General features: G+C 50.0%; 2 protein-coding genes across 2 annotated transcripts in view; both read right to left on the reverse strand.

The window, feature by feature from the left end:
• Positions 1–27: 27 nt before the first annotated feature.
• Positions 28–17,815, reverse strand: part of LOC109374708 (echinoderm microtubule-associated protein-like 2) — a 36,802-nt gene continuing 19,014 nt past the window's right edge. The window contains 10 exon segments of the mRNA XM_019629481.1: positions 28–232; positions 642–772; positions 1,734–1,829; positions 2,255–2,342; positions 2,835–2,932; positions 3,163–3,251; positions 3,521–3,588; positions 11,220–11,351; positions 12,954–13,079; positions 13,239–13,393. Coding sequence (XP_019485026.1) covers positions 227–232; positions 642–772; positions 1,734–1,829; positions 2,255–2,342; positions 2,835–2,932; positions 3,163–3,251; positions 3,521–3,588; positions 11,220–11,351; positions 12,954–13,079; positions 13,239–13,393 — 989 coding nt within the window. The 3' untranslated portion in view covers positions 28–226.
• On the reverse strand, positions 6,150–8,210 carry LOC109374731 (echinoderm microtubule-associated protein-like 2). The gene is made up of 2 exons (XM_019629504.1): positions 7,904–8,210; positions 6,150–6,559 (listed from the first exon to the last, which is right to left on the reverse strand). The coding sequence occupies exons 1-2, from the start codon at positions 8,096–8,098 to the stop codon at positions 6,434–6,436; spliced, it is 321 nt and encodes a 106-aa protein (XP_019485049.1). The 5' UTR covers positions 8,099–8,210; the 3' UTR covers positions 6,150–6,433.

Genomic DNA, 17,815 nt, shown 5'->3' on the forward strand with positions numbered 1-17,815 from the left:
CAGTGTTTTAAGAAAGATAATTGCTGACATTTAAAAATCAAGGAAGCTTACTTTAAAATCCTGATTTCCAGCTTCCGTCAAAACCTCACAAGATCAGGATGCACTGGCCCGGCTTCCCACCAGGAGTGAGGTGAAATGGGTTGTAAGGAGTAGCTGCCCCCCAGCCTCATTCAATTATTCTCACTGCCTGTCTGACCCTGTGGCCTTGGAGTTTGTGTCCCTTGTCCTAGAGCTGCAGGAGAATCACAGATGATGTAGATCCAAAAAACCTTAGACATGTAGCTACTTGGAACCATCATGGCACTTAAAATGTCAGCTTGGTGAGGGCAGTAACCCCATCTGACTTGTTTACTTGCTGTATCCCGTGCCCAGGCACACAGCAGGTGCTCAATAAGTATTTGTTGAGTTAATAAGGATAAAAGAATCAAAAAGCTCAGAATTGCAGATGCTCAGAGGTTTAGCACTACAGACTGAAATTCATCAACCTTCAGATTAAGAAGGCCCTCGAGGTCAAGCCCACTGCGCTCCTTGTACAGGTGAGTAAACTGAGGCCCGGAGAGGGATGGAGGTGGACCAGGGCTGCCTCAATCTTGCCCCCATTGCTGTTACCTCCACCCTGCCTGCCCCCCAGAGGGACTCACTCGAGGCTGACAGCAAGGGTAGTTAAACAGGTGGACTTTGCCAAAGTCATCAGCTGAAGCCAGCAACTTGCCATCATGGGAGCGAGCCACAGCATTGATGTCAGTACCGTCTGCTCCCTCGGACCAGATCCCTGTGGGTGGTGGTGGTAAGATGTCAGCGGGAGCCAGGGACCCTCTAAGAGGAACAGGCCCCATTCCAGCCTCCCTGCCTTCATCTCACCCAGGCTGTCTCTAGCCAGGGGTGAGAATCAGAATGATCTTTTGGAAATGTGTACCTGACCCTGTCCCCCGCCTTGCTCAAAACCCTTAGTGGTTCCCTGGTGGCCTCAGGAGAAAGCCCCGGCTTCTCACCATGACCCCCAGGCTCTGCCTGGCCTGGTATCCTCTCACACACACTGCTCTAGCCTTGTCCTCACCAGTGTCCTCCTTGAACTCTGCAATGATTTAGCCACCCTGCCTTCTCGAATTTCCCCAAATGCCAAGCTCTGTGTCACTCTGGGTTTCTGTACATGCTTTTATTCCATTTACCTAGAGACTGCTTTCCTTCTTCACCCCCCTGGAAACTAACTCCTCATTCGCCAGGTCTAACTTGGATGTCCCTTCCTCCAGGAAGCCCTTCCTGACTCCCTCCCAGGCTGGGGCCAAATGCCCCCTCAGGCTTCCTTGTCCCTGCCTGACCTACTCTAAATTGTCTAGGGATAGGTCTATCTCCCCCACTGGACTATGAGTCCCATGATGGCAGGGCTGGGGCTGTTGTCATCACCACTGTGTCCCAGCAGTGACCAGCCCAGGGCTGGGCACAAAGGTGCTCAGGAATTACATGTTAACTGCATTCATGCCTGAATGAAAGGGTGACTAGGGCACCAGGTGCCACCACCCATTTGGCCTCATTTCATTACATCTTCAAGGGATTTCAGTAGTCGTCTCACCCTACCCTTCCTTTCCTCTTACACAAATACTGCCCACAGGTGTACTCAAGGACTGAGTCTCCCATTCTGGAGGTAAACAATAGAAAGAGACTGAAAACAACCACACAGGGATGTTTCTTGGAACTTCTGTCTTTAGTGGGACCTTCCCCATTCCAGAACTTACCAAACACCCCAAACCCCAGGACGCAAGTAGCCGTGGCCCATTCCATGTTCCTTACAGCATCTGCACTGGTGATCTGCTTACAGGTAGCTGGGTCCCCTGGGGCAGAAAATGGGGGAAGGGGTCCAGAGTGGAAATAACTACTTACTTAACCCATCCATTTCACAGACTGATGTCCAAGACAGGAGGCTAGGGTCCCAGGACTTATTCCACCTCTCCTAACTGGCTTAGGGGGCTGGGCCCTAGGTCCTGACCCCCTAAAACCTGAGCAGGGGCATCTGCTTAGAAACCTGCACCCCACCCATCCAACCAGAAAGGAGAGGAATTGGTGAAAAGTGGAGTCCACCAGGGAGGAAATCAGAAGCCAGGAAACTAACCAATCAGAACAGCCCTGAAATACAACAGTCAGAGGAGAGATACTTGAAGCCACTGCCTCCCCTTCCAGAACTCAGGCAAGTCTATGCACATCACACACGCAAATAAGGTAACTTATGGAAGAACGCTTTGGGTCTTGGAGAACTCACAGTACAAAATCTCATAGTCCCCGGAGTTGGTGACAAAGCAGCTGCTGTCCTGGGCCCAATCCAGGTGGGTGATAAAACTGGAATGTCCCTGCAGGGGAGGGAAGAGGTGGAATTAGAGCTGGAAGGGGCAGGATTAGGCCAGAAAGAATGGATGGCAAAATACAGAGGTTCGGTGAGAACACAAGGGGCTAAAAGGATCCACAGGTCTTTAGAGAGTGGGGGCCGGGCCAGACTACCATGGGCAGGGCTAGACAAAAAGGGCTTAGAACACAACGGGAGTTTAGAACAAGTGGGCAGAGCTAGACACAGAGGATTGGGCTTTAAATGCAAGGGGCTGGGCTACACAGAGGATGTGCTTAGAACGTGATGGGCGGGGCTACACGAAGGGGTGGGGCTACACGAAGGGGTGGGCTTAGAACACAGGAGAGGGTAAATGTGTGGGCGGGGCTTAAGCCTTCTTGACGTGATCAGGGCAGTCAGTTGAGTGTTGAAGCTGTGCTCCCTTGAGGTAGAAAATTGGTTAATTTTGCACCCACTGGATGGAGTGGCGGCGCGGGCTGGGGGTCATCTGCCCACTCACCGAGCACTTGCCCAGGCGGCTGACCTTGCGGCCGCCTTGGTCCACCGTGTACACGTACACCAAGTTGTCGTGGGAGCCCACAGCCAGGTACGCCCCGTCTGGGGGAGGGGGAGGGGGCTATGAGGAGGCACCCAGGCTCCGCCCCCTCCTCTCTCAGATTCAACCCCCCACTATCCCAGACTCCTCAGCAGTCCCAAACTCCATCCCCTCTACAATCCTAGACCCGCCCCCAGGCCTAGACACACAGGTTCGGCCCCTTCCCCTTGCCAGTAACTGAGTCTCAGTTCCCAGGCTTTGCCTCTCCAAGGTCCCAGGCCCCACCCCTTACCTGGGGAGAAGCTGACCACTGAGATCTGTTCATTGCCATCTGTATGGATAGCCACTAGGTCATGGGTCACTGCATCCAGCAACAGCCATCTTTAAGGAGAAGGCATGAGGGGGCGAAAGAAGAGGGGTGAGCTGATCTGGTAGGAGGGCAATCTGTGAGACCTGAGGGAGGGACTCCAGAATAGATTTGGAGAGAGGCTGACTCCCAAGGAATGTTGGGAGATCAAGTCTTGGTACAGCTGGTACCGAATTAAAATTCTCTGAGGGCTCTGGGGGAGTAGTGACCGGGGGGATGTCAAGGGACAGTTTGGGAAGGGGGGAGCAGAGAAGCCCTCCTCAAATGCCCAATTCAGCTTTACCTGCCAGTCACTGTGCCCACAGCCAGGACAGAGCCGCTGGGGTGGAAGCCAGCAGAGCGGGCAGGGTCCTGAGGAGACAAAGAAGCAGGGTTCAGAGCTGGGGTCCCCCGTCCTTCTGGACATTCCCCTGCCTCAGAGGCAACTCTCAGCCTGGCATGAAGGCTCTCACCTCCCTCCCTCTGCTGCCCTCCAGGAACCCATTGCCCTTTCCTTTAATAAGCCAGCTCGAACAGAAAACATCCCTCCTGTTACTGGATTCTGGATCCTTTTTAACTCCTGTTCTAAATACCCACAGCTTGATTCGTTTAAGATAATTTCCTTAGGTGTTTTTCTAGAGNCACCTTCCCTCAAGGGGACAGTCAGGGACAGCTCCAGGGAAGGTGTCATGAAGGCTTTAGCCCCTCCCCCCAACTAACCTCATATACATCCTATCAGCTTCAGAACAAGCCCCACAGGGCGCTATCAGCCCCTCCGCCATCCCAAGCTCTTCCTAAAAAGAAATTCTGGGGACCACTGGTGGGCGAGGGTCCCCTTCTCTCCTGGGCTCACCCTAAGTTTGTGCTCTGATTAAGTCAGGGTCCTGGCAGGAAACAGGTGGTCACTCAAAGAGTTTAAGTGGCGGCATTTACGGACATTTTAGAGGGATGGACAGGGTAAAGGACCCCACAAAGTATAGGGTGTTACCAGGGGACTAGCCTCAGAGAGAGCCAAGCCATTACCACCCTTTGGGCAGAAAGCTAGAGTTTGGAGACGAGCCCCTAGGAGCTGTAGTTTCAGGTATAGGAACACAGCCACTGTCACAAAATGGCAGGGATGCAGGGAGGGGCCCGGAAAATAAACACTCCCACCTCTCTCCTCCAACCCCTGGGTTTCCTGTCAGTGACTCTGATTAGCAGAACCCAACCACAGGGCGGAGGGCAAGGGATCCCCGTGAATGGCGTCCTCACAGGGCAGTCTCCCAGGGTCCAGGGCGGGAGAAAAGCTGAGAGTGACCCTGGGGGGCATGTGGAGAATTACCAGCACTGTTCCAGAACTTCCTAAGCACATTTTTTCATGCAGGTCTGAGGCTGGGCACTAGGGGGAGACAGAGAACCAAGAGACCCATTGAAAGGGGTGTTTCAATAGCATGGGCCACTTCCCCAAGACTTGGACTACTAGATGGGTTCGCGGGTATCTACTGGAGTATGTCCCTCTTTAGGAAGAGACAGGTTTGATTGTCACTCTGAAACTGCAGGGTTCTGAGCTTTCCATCCCAAGTGATCATCTGTAGAGTTGAGATGAGGAACCACAAATGTGTGTAATGTTCTACAGAATTCTTTTGCTGTCCAGAAAAATCCTGTTTGCTACCTTATTATAGTTCCATTAGAGCAGTGGTTCTCAAAGTGTGGTCCTTGAAGCATCAAGTATCATCTGTGAATTCTTCAGAAATGCAAATTCTTGGACCCCATCCCAGGCTGACTGAATTAGAAACCCTGGATGGGGGGTTGGGAGGAGATGCATTGTCATTACAAGCCCTACAGGTGATTGTAATGCACCTTCAAGTTTGAGAACTACTAAAGAATACATTAAAGAAAAAATCAGTGCATCAAATATTAATATTATCTTGGCCACAAAAGATGTAAAAATCAGAACTCAATCTCCACCCCAAATATAAAGTGGTTACTGTGGGGGACAATGACTGAGAGGGGGCACAAGAGGGCTTCTGAGGAACTGGAATGTTGTTTCTCCATCTAGGAGATGGCTGCATGGATGGGTTGTTTGTGAATTCAGCAAACTATACATTTATAATGGGTGCACTTCTCTGTATATTAAACACCAATACAAAGTTAAAATGTTCAAGATTAGATACCAAGTTGAGAAATCCCTGAGAAGAGAATCCTGATGATCACATTTGAGCCCCCTGAATCCCGATGGGCCTCTCCTGGACTACCCTGTTCCAGGACCTGGCAATTTCTTTTTATTGTTTATAAATGGATGGAGTTGGGTTTATCTTTTGAAACCCAGAGTACTCAAACTCTAACTCTCAGACATCTTTTGTGCCATCATCCCACTTCTCTGAAAACATTCCTTGCCCTACTTCAACCTTGTGGGGCAGGTGGAGGCTTCCATGTTTTTGCACAATCCCACCTCCCTGGCCACAGTCCCTTGGCCCAGGACTGGTACTTCACCCAATCACAGTAGACCAAGGGGCTGGTCAAGTTGACTGATCTTCAGATGGGCCAATCACAACCCTTCCCAGGGATTTTTGGACTTGGAGCCCAAGGCCTGTTGATGTGAGCTTAGCAGCTCCTGGGTGCCATGTTTCTGTGCTGCGGAGAATGCTGGTTCAAGAAAACTGCTGACTCGTAGGTCAGAGAAGGTATGGCATGAATGTCCTGGTGGCCCTCAAATCCTTGGTTCAGTGGACCTGAAGCCCAGAGGCACAACTGCCCTTCCTTGTTTGATTTGTGGGCCAACTGAGTTCTCTTTTGTCCTAAGTAAGAGAAAGGTTCACTTCAGCCACTTATATCCAATAAGGACCGTAATAACGGTCCCTCATCACAAACACTGTAATATACACACACACACCCATATGCACACACCTATAGACATAATCTATGAACCACATATGTAGACCCTGACACTCCACCTCAGTGCACATGTCTTTATTTCTGGATGATATAAAAGAATAAACTTAAAAAACACCCCAAACCAAAACCCTAATGGTTTGCCCAAAGCAATGTGACCCCTCTTCCCACCCCGATAAATAGAGACTTCTGACTGTCAGTCCACCCTCCCACCCTCATAACCCTCTCTTCTATAGACATACTCTGGGTATATATTACTCTACTCGGCAATAGACATCTCCCGAAAATAGAATTCCAGCCCTGCCACATATTTCTACCCTGGCCCCATGTCCCTGGGGCCCCCACTTCAGACCACCCTCCACTGCAGTATGCTGGTGTCCTTGCCCCCTGTGGTCAGGGCCATACTGTCATCCCACAAGAAGGCCACATTTGTCACATGGCTGCTGTGTCCACCGTATTTGTGGCTGAGGGCCTGTGGTAGGGAAAGAAGGAAGTGAAAGGTCAGAGGGGGCAATGACATTCCATGTCTTTCCAACCTGACCCCCTCCTCCTCTGCTTAATAAACCCCTCTTTAAGAAGCAACAGGGCAAATGATCCGGTTTCTTCAACAAGTCAATGGTATTAAAAAAAAAAAAAAAGTATGCATGTGGAGAAGGCTGTTCTGTACGACACGATACAAGACATAAGCACATGCAATGTTTGGACCTTGATTCAAACAAACAAAAGTGTGTGTAGAAGGCCATTTTTGGAGACAATCAGGGAAATTTGAATACAGATTGGGTATTAGATCATATTTAAAAATTAATGTTAACCAATGGGTATGAACATGGATGTGTGGATATGTAAGAATTATCTTTATTTTTGAGATATGAATGCTAATCTGAGGAGCTATCAGGTCATATACGGGGTTGTTTTAAAAAACTACAGCAAAAAAAAGAACAGAAGAGAAAAAGAGAAGAAACAAGTGCCAAATCTGATAATAGTTGACCATGGGTAATAGGTACGGGGAAGGATCACTGTACCATTTTATCTGCTTTTATGTATGCAAATTTCATAATAAAATATTAAAACAAATTTCACCTCTGTTAGAACCAAAGAATGGTAAAATTAACATCCAGTTTTATCTTAGACACAGGTTATCTGCTAGTGCTCTGTGGATGTGTTGAATATACTGCCAGTGTTTTAAGAAAGATAATTGCTGACATTTAAAAATCAAGGAAGCTTACTTTAAAATCCTGATTTCCAGCTTCCGTCAAAACCTCACAAGATCAGGATGCACTGGCCCGGCTTCCCACCAGGAGTGAGGTGAAATGGGTTGTAAGGAGTAGCTGCCCCCCAGCCTCATTCAATTATTCTCACTGCCTGTCTGACCCTGTGGCCTTGGAGTTTGTGTCCCTTGTCCTAGAGCTGCAGGAGAATCACAGATGATGTAGATCCAAAAAACCTTAGACATGTAGCTACTTGGAACCATCATGGCACTTAAAATGTCAGCTTGGTGAGGGCAGTAACCCCATCTGACTTGTTTACTTGCTGTATCCCGTGCCCAGGCACACAGCAGGTGCTCAATAAGTATTTGTTGAGTTAATAAGGATAAAAGAATCAAAAAGCTCAGAATTGCAGATGCTCAGAGGTTTAGCACTACAGACTGAAATTCATCAACCTTCAGATTAAGAAGGCCCTCGAGGTCAAGCCCACTGCGCTCCTTGTACAGGTGAGTAAACTGAGGCCCGGAGAGGGATGGAGGTGGACCAGGGCTGCCTCAATCTTGCCCCCATTGCTGTTACCTCCACCCTGCCTGCCCCCCAGAGGGACTCACTCGAGGCTGACAGCAAGGGTAGTTAAACAGGTGGACTTTGCCAAAGTCATCAGCTGAAGCCAGCAACTTGCCATCATGGGAGCGAGCCACAGCATTGATGTCAGTACCGTCTGCTCCCTCGGACCAGATCCCTGTGGGTGGTGGTGGTAAGATGTCAGCGGGAGCCAGGGACCCTCTAAGAGGAACAGGCCCCATTCCAGCCTCCCTGCCTTCATCTCACCCAGGCTGTCTCTAGCCAGGGGTGAGAATCAGAATGATCTTTTGGAAATGTGTACCTGACCCTGTCCCCCGCCTTGCTCAAAACCCTTAGTGGTTCCCTGGTGGCCTCAGGAGAAAGCCCCGGCTTCTCACCATGACCCCCAGGCTCTGCCTGGCCTGGTATCCTCTCACACACACTGCTCTAGCCTTGTCCTCACCAGTGTCCTCCTTGAACTCTGCAATGATTTAGCCACCCTGCCTTCTCGAATTTCCCCAAATGCCAAGCTCTGTGTCACTCTGGGTTTCTGTACATGCTTTTATTCCATTTACCTAGAGACTGCTTTCCTTCTTCACCCCCCTGGAAACTAACTCCTCATTCGCCAGGTCTAGCTTGGATGTCCCTTCCTCCAGGAAGCCCTTCCTGACTCCCTCCCAGGCTGGGGCCAAATGCCCCCTCAGGCTTCCTTGTCCCTGCCTGACCTACTCTAAATTGTCTAGGGATAGGTCTATCTCCCCCACTGGACTATGAGTCCCATGATGGCAGGGCTGGGGNCAGTTCAAGGAGTGGGGATGAGGCCTATGCAGGAAGGAGTTAATGGTGACCAGCCAAATCCTGGAAGGGAGGAAGTGAGGGAGGAAGTCCACCCCGCAGCCAGGAATTCCTGAAATTGGAGGGTGGAGTGGGTGGGACCGCAGGACCAGTGGGGTGACTATGTGAAAAGGGCGCTGGGGACACGGTGTCACTCAGCGTCCACTTGCCCCAGGTAGCAACCCTACGCTCCCTACCCCACTCCCAAGCAGCTCCTCAGCCCAGGGGGAAGCTCTGGGGATGGGGGAGGATTTGGGATGAGATGAGGATGGGGCAAAGGTGGCAGCGTGGGGGTCTAAGAGACAGAGAAATAGGGCGAGAGACACGAGAGACAGAGAAACAGGAGGGGAAAAGGCAAAGAGATGCACAGAGACAGAAAGACGTGGAGATGGAGGCAGAGAGATCTACAGAGATGAAGAGCTCCTCAAGACACTGGGGTATAGAGGCAAACAGAGACAGAGAGAGACAGAGACCGATGGACAGAGATGGAGAGGCAGAGATAAAGAAGTAGATACAGAGACCTCCAGAGATACAGAGGGAGAAACACACCCAGAGGGAGAGGGCCAGCGGATACAGAGACATCAGAGACAGGCGGAGAGATGGAGACAGATCAGTCAACCACGGAGACACCGGGGGAGCCCGCATCTGAGAGAGGCGGGACCAGACGGCGCGGGAAANAAAAAAAAAAAAATGTGGCTCTGACACTACTTATATGACGTCAGATACTTTCTCTGTCATAGCCTTGGTTGCCTCATCTGACAAATGGAGATCGATACCCACCTTCCAGGATTATTATTAGCAAGGTGTAAAATCCTTAGACTGGTAAGCCGGTAAACAAGATGGCCCACAGGAAGCACTCAGTAGAGTTCAGCTATGATTATCATTTCACTGTGATGATGGACAAGTGATTTTATCTTTCTGAGCCTGTTTCTGAGTAGGGATCCATCATCCCTACTGCCTTGTGGAGGTCAGGGGGAGGAGTTAAAAAGATGATGTGCATAAAGCGCTAAGCCAGTCTCTCCAGGTATGGTCAACAGACCACCTGAATCAGAATAACCCGAGGGAGTTCATTACAAATTGTACATTTCTGGTCCCAAACTCAGACGTCCTGAATCAAGCCTCTGTGGATGGGACTCAGGATTCTGTGTTTTTAACAACTCCCAGGTGATTCTGATGCCCTGGCAAACTGGAGAACTGCTGTGCTGAGCACACGGCCTAGCATATAGTAGCTGCTAAATTAGGCAGCCAGGATGAGAATTACTATACATGCCCTAACAATTTTCAGGGCACACCATCCCTGATTCATAGAAGTTCAAAGGCTATCAAGTGTTCCAGGAACAAAGGTAGCCCTGGATTCCTGAAGCAAAGCCTCAAAGAGTGGTGTGGGGGTTATGATGAACTGACCTTGTAGTGTCCTATACTGCATAGGCAGGGGAGCTTAAAAACTACACTGACCAGAATCCCTTGCAGCTATGATTCTGCTCTGATTTGTGTTGGACAATAAGTTGCAATTTTGTGGGTTCTAGGAGGCAGAAGGCAGAGGCCCTGCTTCTGCCACTTCCACTGACCAGCTAGGTTGTGAAAACAATGGCATTTGCTATGCTAGTGAGCAGTCACTAATCTTGAAAAGCAAGGGCACACACTGTTTTTGGCCAGTGCAAATATAGCCACCGTTGGGTCACTCTAGAGCAGGGGTCGGCAAACTTTTGAAATGGAAGAGCCGCCAGCGGTCAGCCAACTGCAGCTTGTGAGCCACATGCGGTTCTTTGGGTATGTACATGCGGCTCTGAAGTAAAATTGAAAATGAAAATAAAACTATCATAGTTTCATTTATAAAATTTTTAAAGGATATTATTCACATAATGGTAATTATGTAAAAATATATTTATGGCTCTTGAGTAATTTTTAAGTTGTTGTAAGGGACAGGATTGGCTCTTCCAGGGGTTGGCAAACTTTTGAGACAGACCATACCCAAAAAGCCACATGTGGCTCACGAGCCGCAGTTTGCCAGCCCTGCTCTAGAGCAACACAGTCCAGTAGAACCTTCTGCGATGTTGGCAATGCTCTCTCTTAGCACTTTCAAATATGGTGTCCATTAGCCATGTTTGAAATGTAGCTAGTGCAACCAAGGAACTGAATTTTTAACTCTGTTTACATTTTAAAGTTAATTTAAGTTTGAATAGCCACATGTATTAAACAGTGTAGCTCTAGAACCAACACTTACAGGGACCACAGCTTCCTGGTGCCTGAATTGCAGCTATAATGACAATGGCATTTTCTCAAATTCCGTGGTTCCTGGCTCCCCACCCTCTGGCTCTGACAGAGGCAGCAGCTCCCCTAGCGGGTAGGTTCTGTGCATCCTTCCAGTCAAGTACCCTCCCCTCTAGCCCTTCCAAAGGAGTATGGAAGCACCCAGATCCCCTTCTGCTTGAAAAAACCAGGCGTAGGTTCTATCTGATGCATTGAGCCCTGACACATTGGGACAAGTGGTTCTGTTAGAACAATACATCACCTCTCCTGTCCCCTTACCTCGATGATCGTGCTCCACAGGGGCTCGTGGGACTCTGCACTCCACAAATGCACCAGCTTATCCTGCCCACATGTCACAAACTGTGCCTGGCTGGGGTGTGTGGCTAGGCCCCACAGCTCTTCCAGATGGCCCTGGCAAAAAGGGAAGACAAGTCGTGACCCTTTCCCTCCAAGCCTGATACCAAAAAAAAGTTCTGGACTAGCCCCAGCAACACACCTGTCCACAGGTGTCCCAGGGAAGACCCTTTCCACCGTGTTTCTTAAGGAGACTGTGATTAGACAGATCCCTGCCAGTGTGTGGCTTGAGGAAAACGCCCCCCACCCCCAATTTTGCTTTCTAGTTTGTACAGTGGGAGGCAGGAGAGCGTGATGGGTTAAGAGCTTGACTTTGGGAGTCAGGAGGCTGTGGGATCCTGTGGAGTATACTCAGCCCGGTGGATCTGACTTTAGCTTTCTCTTACTGACTGTGGCAGTCACCTAGGCAGGTGACTTCTCTGGGAGCCTCAGTTTGATCTTCTGTAAAATGGGGCTAATCATTGTACGTGCTTCATAGTGTTGTGCTCACTCAAATTATGGATGGAAACTGTACGAAGCTAGCACAAGGTGCTTACAAAATGGAAGTGGTTAACTATTATTATTAACACATATTAATAAATTCTTAATCACAAATCATTAAGGTTGATAATCAATATAATTGTAATAATCAGTATCAGTATAATGATAATAAATCTAATTCTAACAATATATTAATACATATTAATAATATAGGAATATTGATAATATTATTAGGGGTCTCCAAGATCCCTTCTGGGGACACCTAGAAAATCCCTCTAGCCCTTGTTTTTCTTCATCTCCTTCCTACGGAAACTAGAGACAGAGGCGGGATCTAAATGCAGCAGCATGATTTCAGCTATCCTATCAGAGGGAAAATGCATGGAGGGGGTGAAGGAAGGGAGACCACTGAACAAGGAGTAATTTTGGCTAAGACTCAGCATTTATTCTGTGCCCGGCAACATTCTAAATGCTGTATGTGAACTGACTCATGGAATCCTCACAAAACCCATGAGGTCAGCTCTCTAATGTTCCTTTCATAAAGGCACAGAGAGGTTACTCACTTGCCTCATACCACACAGCTAATGACAGACAGGACTGTGATTAGAACCCAGGCAAGTCACAGTCCAGAATGCATGTTCCTAATCACCATACTATACCATCTCTCGGGAGGTGGGATTTTTAAGTGGGTGGGAGTAGGGTTTTGGCACATCAGGAAGGAATAGTGGGCATTTGAGCTGCAAGAAGAAAAACAGTAGGACTCCAGAGGGCCTTCCCAGATCCTTGGAGCCGCAGACCTGGGAGGTGTGTGGACCAAGGTGTGTGCAGCCTGGGTGACAACCTGCCAGGGTACTTACCAACAGAAAAGGACACCACCCTGATCAGAAGAGCTGAGAGCAGCACAGCTGGAGCAGGATCCTGGGGACCCTCTGCTGTGCTAGCAGCTACCCTGTTGGTTGCTGGATCATGGGGAGTTCTGGGAGGATCCTAGGTCAGGAGTGGGGTTATGGAGCGGGAGCAGGTAAAGGGAAGATAAGTGGTGTTTGCCAGGCCCGAGGAAAAGGGATGGGGCAGGGAGGTGAGGAAAACCCAGAATGGGAAGACAGGAGAGATGAATGGTGCAGGGAAGAGAAGACAGATAGTAGGGGAGGGAGGTTGGCAGGCACAGAAGAGAGAGCTCACCTGGATGAGCGGCCAGAGGCCTGTTCGCACAGAGGCATGCAGGATGGAGTTGCGGGTGGTTCCCACATACAGTGTGTCTCCCCGGCCCTCTGCCACGGTGCGCACAGGACCAAAACACTCGGGTACCTGGGCAGGCAAGAGCAGAGAAGGCAGACAGATGAGTGTAGGACCGACACGGATGGGGCTGGGAATGACATGCTGGGGAGAGGAGGATCTAGCATTAGGAGCCCTAGTGGAGTGAGGGGAGGTCTCCTCAACTTCACAGGACCCTCTCCCCCTCCTCACCTCCACCTCCTGCAGCTTGCTGTAGTCAGAACCCCAGAAGACCACACGCCGATCGCGGCCCCCTCCGGACACCAGCGTCCCGTCCCGCAGGGCGCAGAGCCCAAACACACCGCCATCGTGGGCACCTGGCACCGCCTGTGTGATGCGGTTCCCACCTATGGGGTGGCCAGGGGCAAGGGTCAGCATGGGGAAGTTTCCCCTGTACTGACTCGTAAAAGCACCTTGAACTCTCAATCCTACATCCAGCCATTTACCCACCTTTCCTTCTATCAACCCTTCCACCCACACACTCATCTATTCAAATACCCTTTTATCCATCCATTAAACCATCTGAACTAATATCTGTCCATCCAACCATTCACCCCTTGATCCATTCACCTGTCTACTGGTTTGTCCATCCATCTATCCACTCACTGAGCCACTCAACCACCCATCTACTCACCCATTCATCCAGTCTATCAATGTACCAATCCATCTAGCCATTCATTTACCCATCCATCAATCCACCTCTCATCTATTCATTTACTCTCTCTTTCTTTCAAGTACCCATTGATTGATTCACCAGTCAATCCATCCATCCTTCTATCCAAACAGCCACACATTTCCATCTATTTTCCCATCCATCTATCTGTTCACCCATCTATGCACTTATCTGTCAATCTAACCATCCATCCATTCATTCATTAACCCATTCAATCAATAGTTATTTGGCTAACATTTACTCTGGGCCCAGCCTCATGCTGGGTGATACTGGGGACACAGTGGTGACCAAGACAACCTCAGACGTTACCCTCACAGAGCTCATGGTCCAATTTCAGAGACAGACTTACTACCAGTCAGTGACAACCCAAGGCTGGGAAGTGGAAACCCAGAAGACTGTGGGGCTCCCATAGAGGATATCCAGCCTAGTGGGTCAGGGAGAGCTTCCTGGAGGGGATGGCTGAGCAGGGATCTAAAGGTTGAGTAGGAGTCAGCTAGGACAAGAGGGTGGAAAAGTGTCCCAGTCAGAAGGTACAACATGTGCAAAGGGCAAAGAGTAGGACAGAGCACGGACTATTTAGGGAACTAAAAGAAATCTGGTGCGGGCCGGCCGAGTGGCGCGACGGTGAAGAACTCGCTTGGGATGCCAGAGGGCCCCGGTTNAAAAAAAAAAAAAAGCACTCTAATTAGCAGCCAGGTCAGAAAAGGGGAAGCTATCATTCCCCTACCCCACCGTTCCCCGTTGGTCTCTGATGCATAAGGGGGGCCGCGTAAGGAGCGGAGCGCTGCCTCTCTGCAGGCCGTGTGCTTTGCTCGGTTGATCTTGCAGAGCCTAAGACACAGGCCCAGAGAGGCAGTGATCGCCAAAGATCACACAGCACCAAGTGGCAGGAACACGATCCTGGAAGAGGGGAGTCAGCAGGGACCTCACCCTTCTAACTAGCGCGGCTTTCCCAAGGCTCCCCACCCCCACTCCCACAGCGCCCCAAACTTCAAGCAGCAAGGGAAGCGGTGAAGGTTTAAGGGGAGGGGCGTGTCTCCATGTTCCCTCCGCCAGCGGAAAGGGGTGATGCTCGCGGGCCTAGGTCCCTGGAGAGGGAGGAGGCCTGGGATCCAGGCCCCTGAGCGCGGGGAGAAAGGGGTCTGCAAGAGGGTCTCACCCAGCTCCAAAGCTACTCATGGCGGCGGCTGGCGGAGCTTCGGGGCCGGGGGTGGAGCCGGGACCGGTCCCGCCGCTTCCGGCCCTGGGAGGCGCTCGCGCCGCCGCGCCCTGCCCCGCCCTCCGCGGCTGACCCTGGGAACCGGCGGGTCACAATGGGTCTCAGATCTCGGGCTGTGGGGTCCTGATACCAGGCTCTTTTTAGAGGGTGGGGAGAGTGTTGCTTGAGAACATGGACTCAGGGGCGTGTCTGCCTGAGTTCAAACCCCAGCTCTGCCACTTTCTAGCAGTGTGAGCAAGTTGCCCAACCTCTGCCTCGGTTTCCTCGTTTTTAAAACGGGGACAATAAGAGTACCTACCTTCCGGGGTGGTTGCGAGTCAAATTAGTTAATTCATGTGAAGTGCCTGGAGTAGTGTCTGGCACAGTGCTATGTACGTATTTGCTATTATTTGAGTGGGGTTGAAAAGTGTGGTTTTAGACCGCGACGCTGATACCTTAGTCCGTCCCCAGTCCCTGACCACGCCCATTGCATCAAGACCCCGCCCTTAGGCTTTTTACTCCGCTCAGTTCTGCAGCATGGCCCCGCCTCGGAGTTGACCATGCCCCACATTCTGATCCTATACNCTAAACACTTTCAGGGGAAGATACTTGCCTAAGGCCACACAGTCAGGTAAGCATTGTGTCCAGAATCAACTCATGTAGGTCTGACTCTATAGTCCAGCCCAGTGGTCGGCAAACTTTTGAGACAGAAGAGCCGCCAGGGGTCAGCAAATGGCAGCTCGTGAGCCACATGTGGCTCTGAAGTAACATTGATAATGAAAATAAAACTATCATAGTTTCATTTATAAAATCTTTAAAGGATATTATTCACATAATGGTGATTATGTAAAAATAGATTTATGGCTCTCGAATAATTTTTAAATTGTTGTGAGGGACAGGACTGGCTCTTCCATGGGGTCGGCAAACTTTTGAGACAGACCGTACCCAAAGAGCCGCATGTGGCTCGCAAGCCGCAGTTTGCCGACCCCTGGTCCAGCCTCTCAACCACTTCTTCTTCCCCAAACTGTGGGCCCTGATCCAGAACCCAGTCTCCTGTCCCCAGCCCAGAATGGGTGTGTGACCTTGGGCAAGTACAGTAGTTCTCCCCAATACCGTGCCTCAGGTTCCTCATCTATAACATAGGCCACTGCCTAGGGATGCAAGTCAAGGTGTGTCTTGGACATTGCAGGACTATAGAGTCAACAGCCAGCCACCTTGTACCAACCCTTCTGTTGAGCTTGGTCTACCCACCCCATAGCCAACATCACAGCCAAGGGCCTGCAAGGAAGATGCTACCATTATCCCGATTTGATAGATGATGCAACCAAGACTCAGAGAGGGCAAGCCACTTGCCCAAAGTCACACAGCTAGCAAATGGCAAAGTCAGGATTTAAAAGTGAGTTTATCTGATTCCAGACTCCTGACCACTGAGATCCGGCCAGTCCCATGGTGCACCCCAAGGAGAAGGGATGAGAACAGTTGCCCTACCTTGCTATCCACCACCTTGGCCTCCTTGGCCCAGTCCCACACGGAAAGCATGTGATCGTTGGATTCATCTACTGCACAGAGCAGGTTACCCCCGTTCTAAAAGGAGAGAGGAGAGGGAGAGGGGCAAGGTGGGTCAGAATCCACTTCCCCCAACACTTCACTCACTGAGGGATTTGCCACTCAGATCTGTTTTAAGATGTTCAAAGTCTCTGGCTCATGTCACATGAAACACGTTAATATACACACTCCCCATCCAGCAGCCATACACTCGTTTCAAAGGTTTTTACAATTTTCCTTTTGAAATGACTCATCCCTAAGAAATCAATCTAATTTGCCCTCAGCCACAATTTCTCTGCAGTCATCACATGGTCAGGAATTTTTACTGACACCTTCTAATCTGCTTTTTCCTGTGGAATGACTTTTATGTACATGAAATTAAACAATGAATAAAGTTGGTAAAATGCTGTTTAACTAAATCCTTTAAACACAGGTCAATTTTTATTTTGCAGGGCTCGCCCCCCCATACACATACACTTTGGCAACGAAATAGTTTTTCCTCTAAGGTGTCTCCGTAGGCCTCAAAAAACTTGTGAGGCTCTAATCCTGGGACTGCTTAAACTATCTGTGGGAGGATTGGCTGTTTTTTATTTCCCAATCCATTGCAGACCAACACTTAGGTAACAATATGATAAAAATGTAAAATATGATTAAGGAGTAAACAATAAAGCCCAGCACTCACGTACTTGGATGTTGTGGGAATGTCAAATTGCTCTATAAATTCCTAAAGGCTTACTCTCAATTTCTATACTTATCTTGCCCAGACCTGCTAACACCCATCTAAGATGATTGCACAGAGCCACACCACCCTGGACACTGGTCTGAAAAGAATGAAAGGTGGTGTGAAAAATAATGCAACAAGTATTAACTGATCTACAAGGGATCACTGAGGAGTATGTTTGGGGCAATCAGGACCTATGGGCCCCCTTCAAAAAGGCTAACAGAGCAGGCCTGTGAGACCACAGAGATGGGCGTGCAGCATAGAGTTCTGCCAGGAGGCGTGGCCTACATCTGTGACATCACAACGAAGGCATGGCCTCTATCCCAAAAGGGGGGGGGTCGGACATCCCAAAGGGGCGGGTGGGAAGATGCAACACTGGCTCCAGATTTTGGAGGTTAGGGGCAGGTGAGGGCCGGTGTAGGACTTACCGATTTGGAAAAGCCCACACAGCACACAGCTCTGTCAAACACCCCCAGGCCCAGCACGTGTAAAGTAGAGAGGGAAACTGAGTCCCAGATGCGCACATGGGGTGGCAGTGGCTACAGGAAAGACAGAGGCCTGTTACCTAGGGGCCCAGCTGCCTGTGGGACCCCCACCCCTTAACCCCACCCATCTCCCTGTCCTGCCCCCCC

The sequence above is a fragment of the Hipposideros armiger genome, unplaced genomic scaffold (assembly GCF_001890085.2).
Source record: "Hipposideros armiger isolate ML-2016 unplaced genomic scaffold, ASM189008v1 scaffold_859, whole genome shotgun sequence".
Lineage (NCBI taxonomy): Eukaryota > Metazoa > Chordata > Mammalia > Chiroptera > Hipposideridae > Hipposideros > Hipposideros armiger.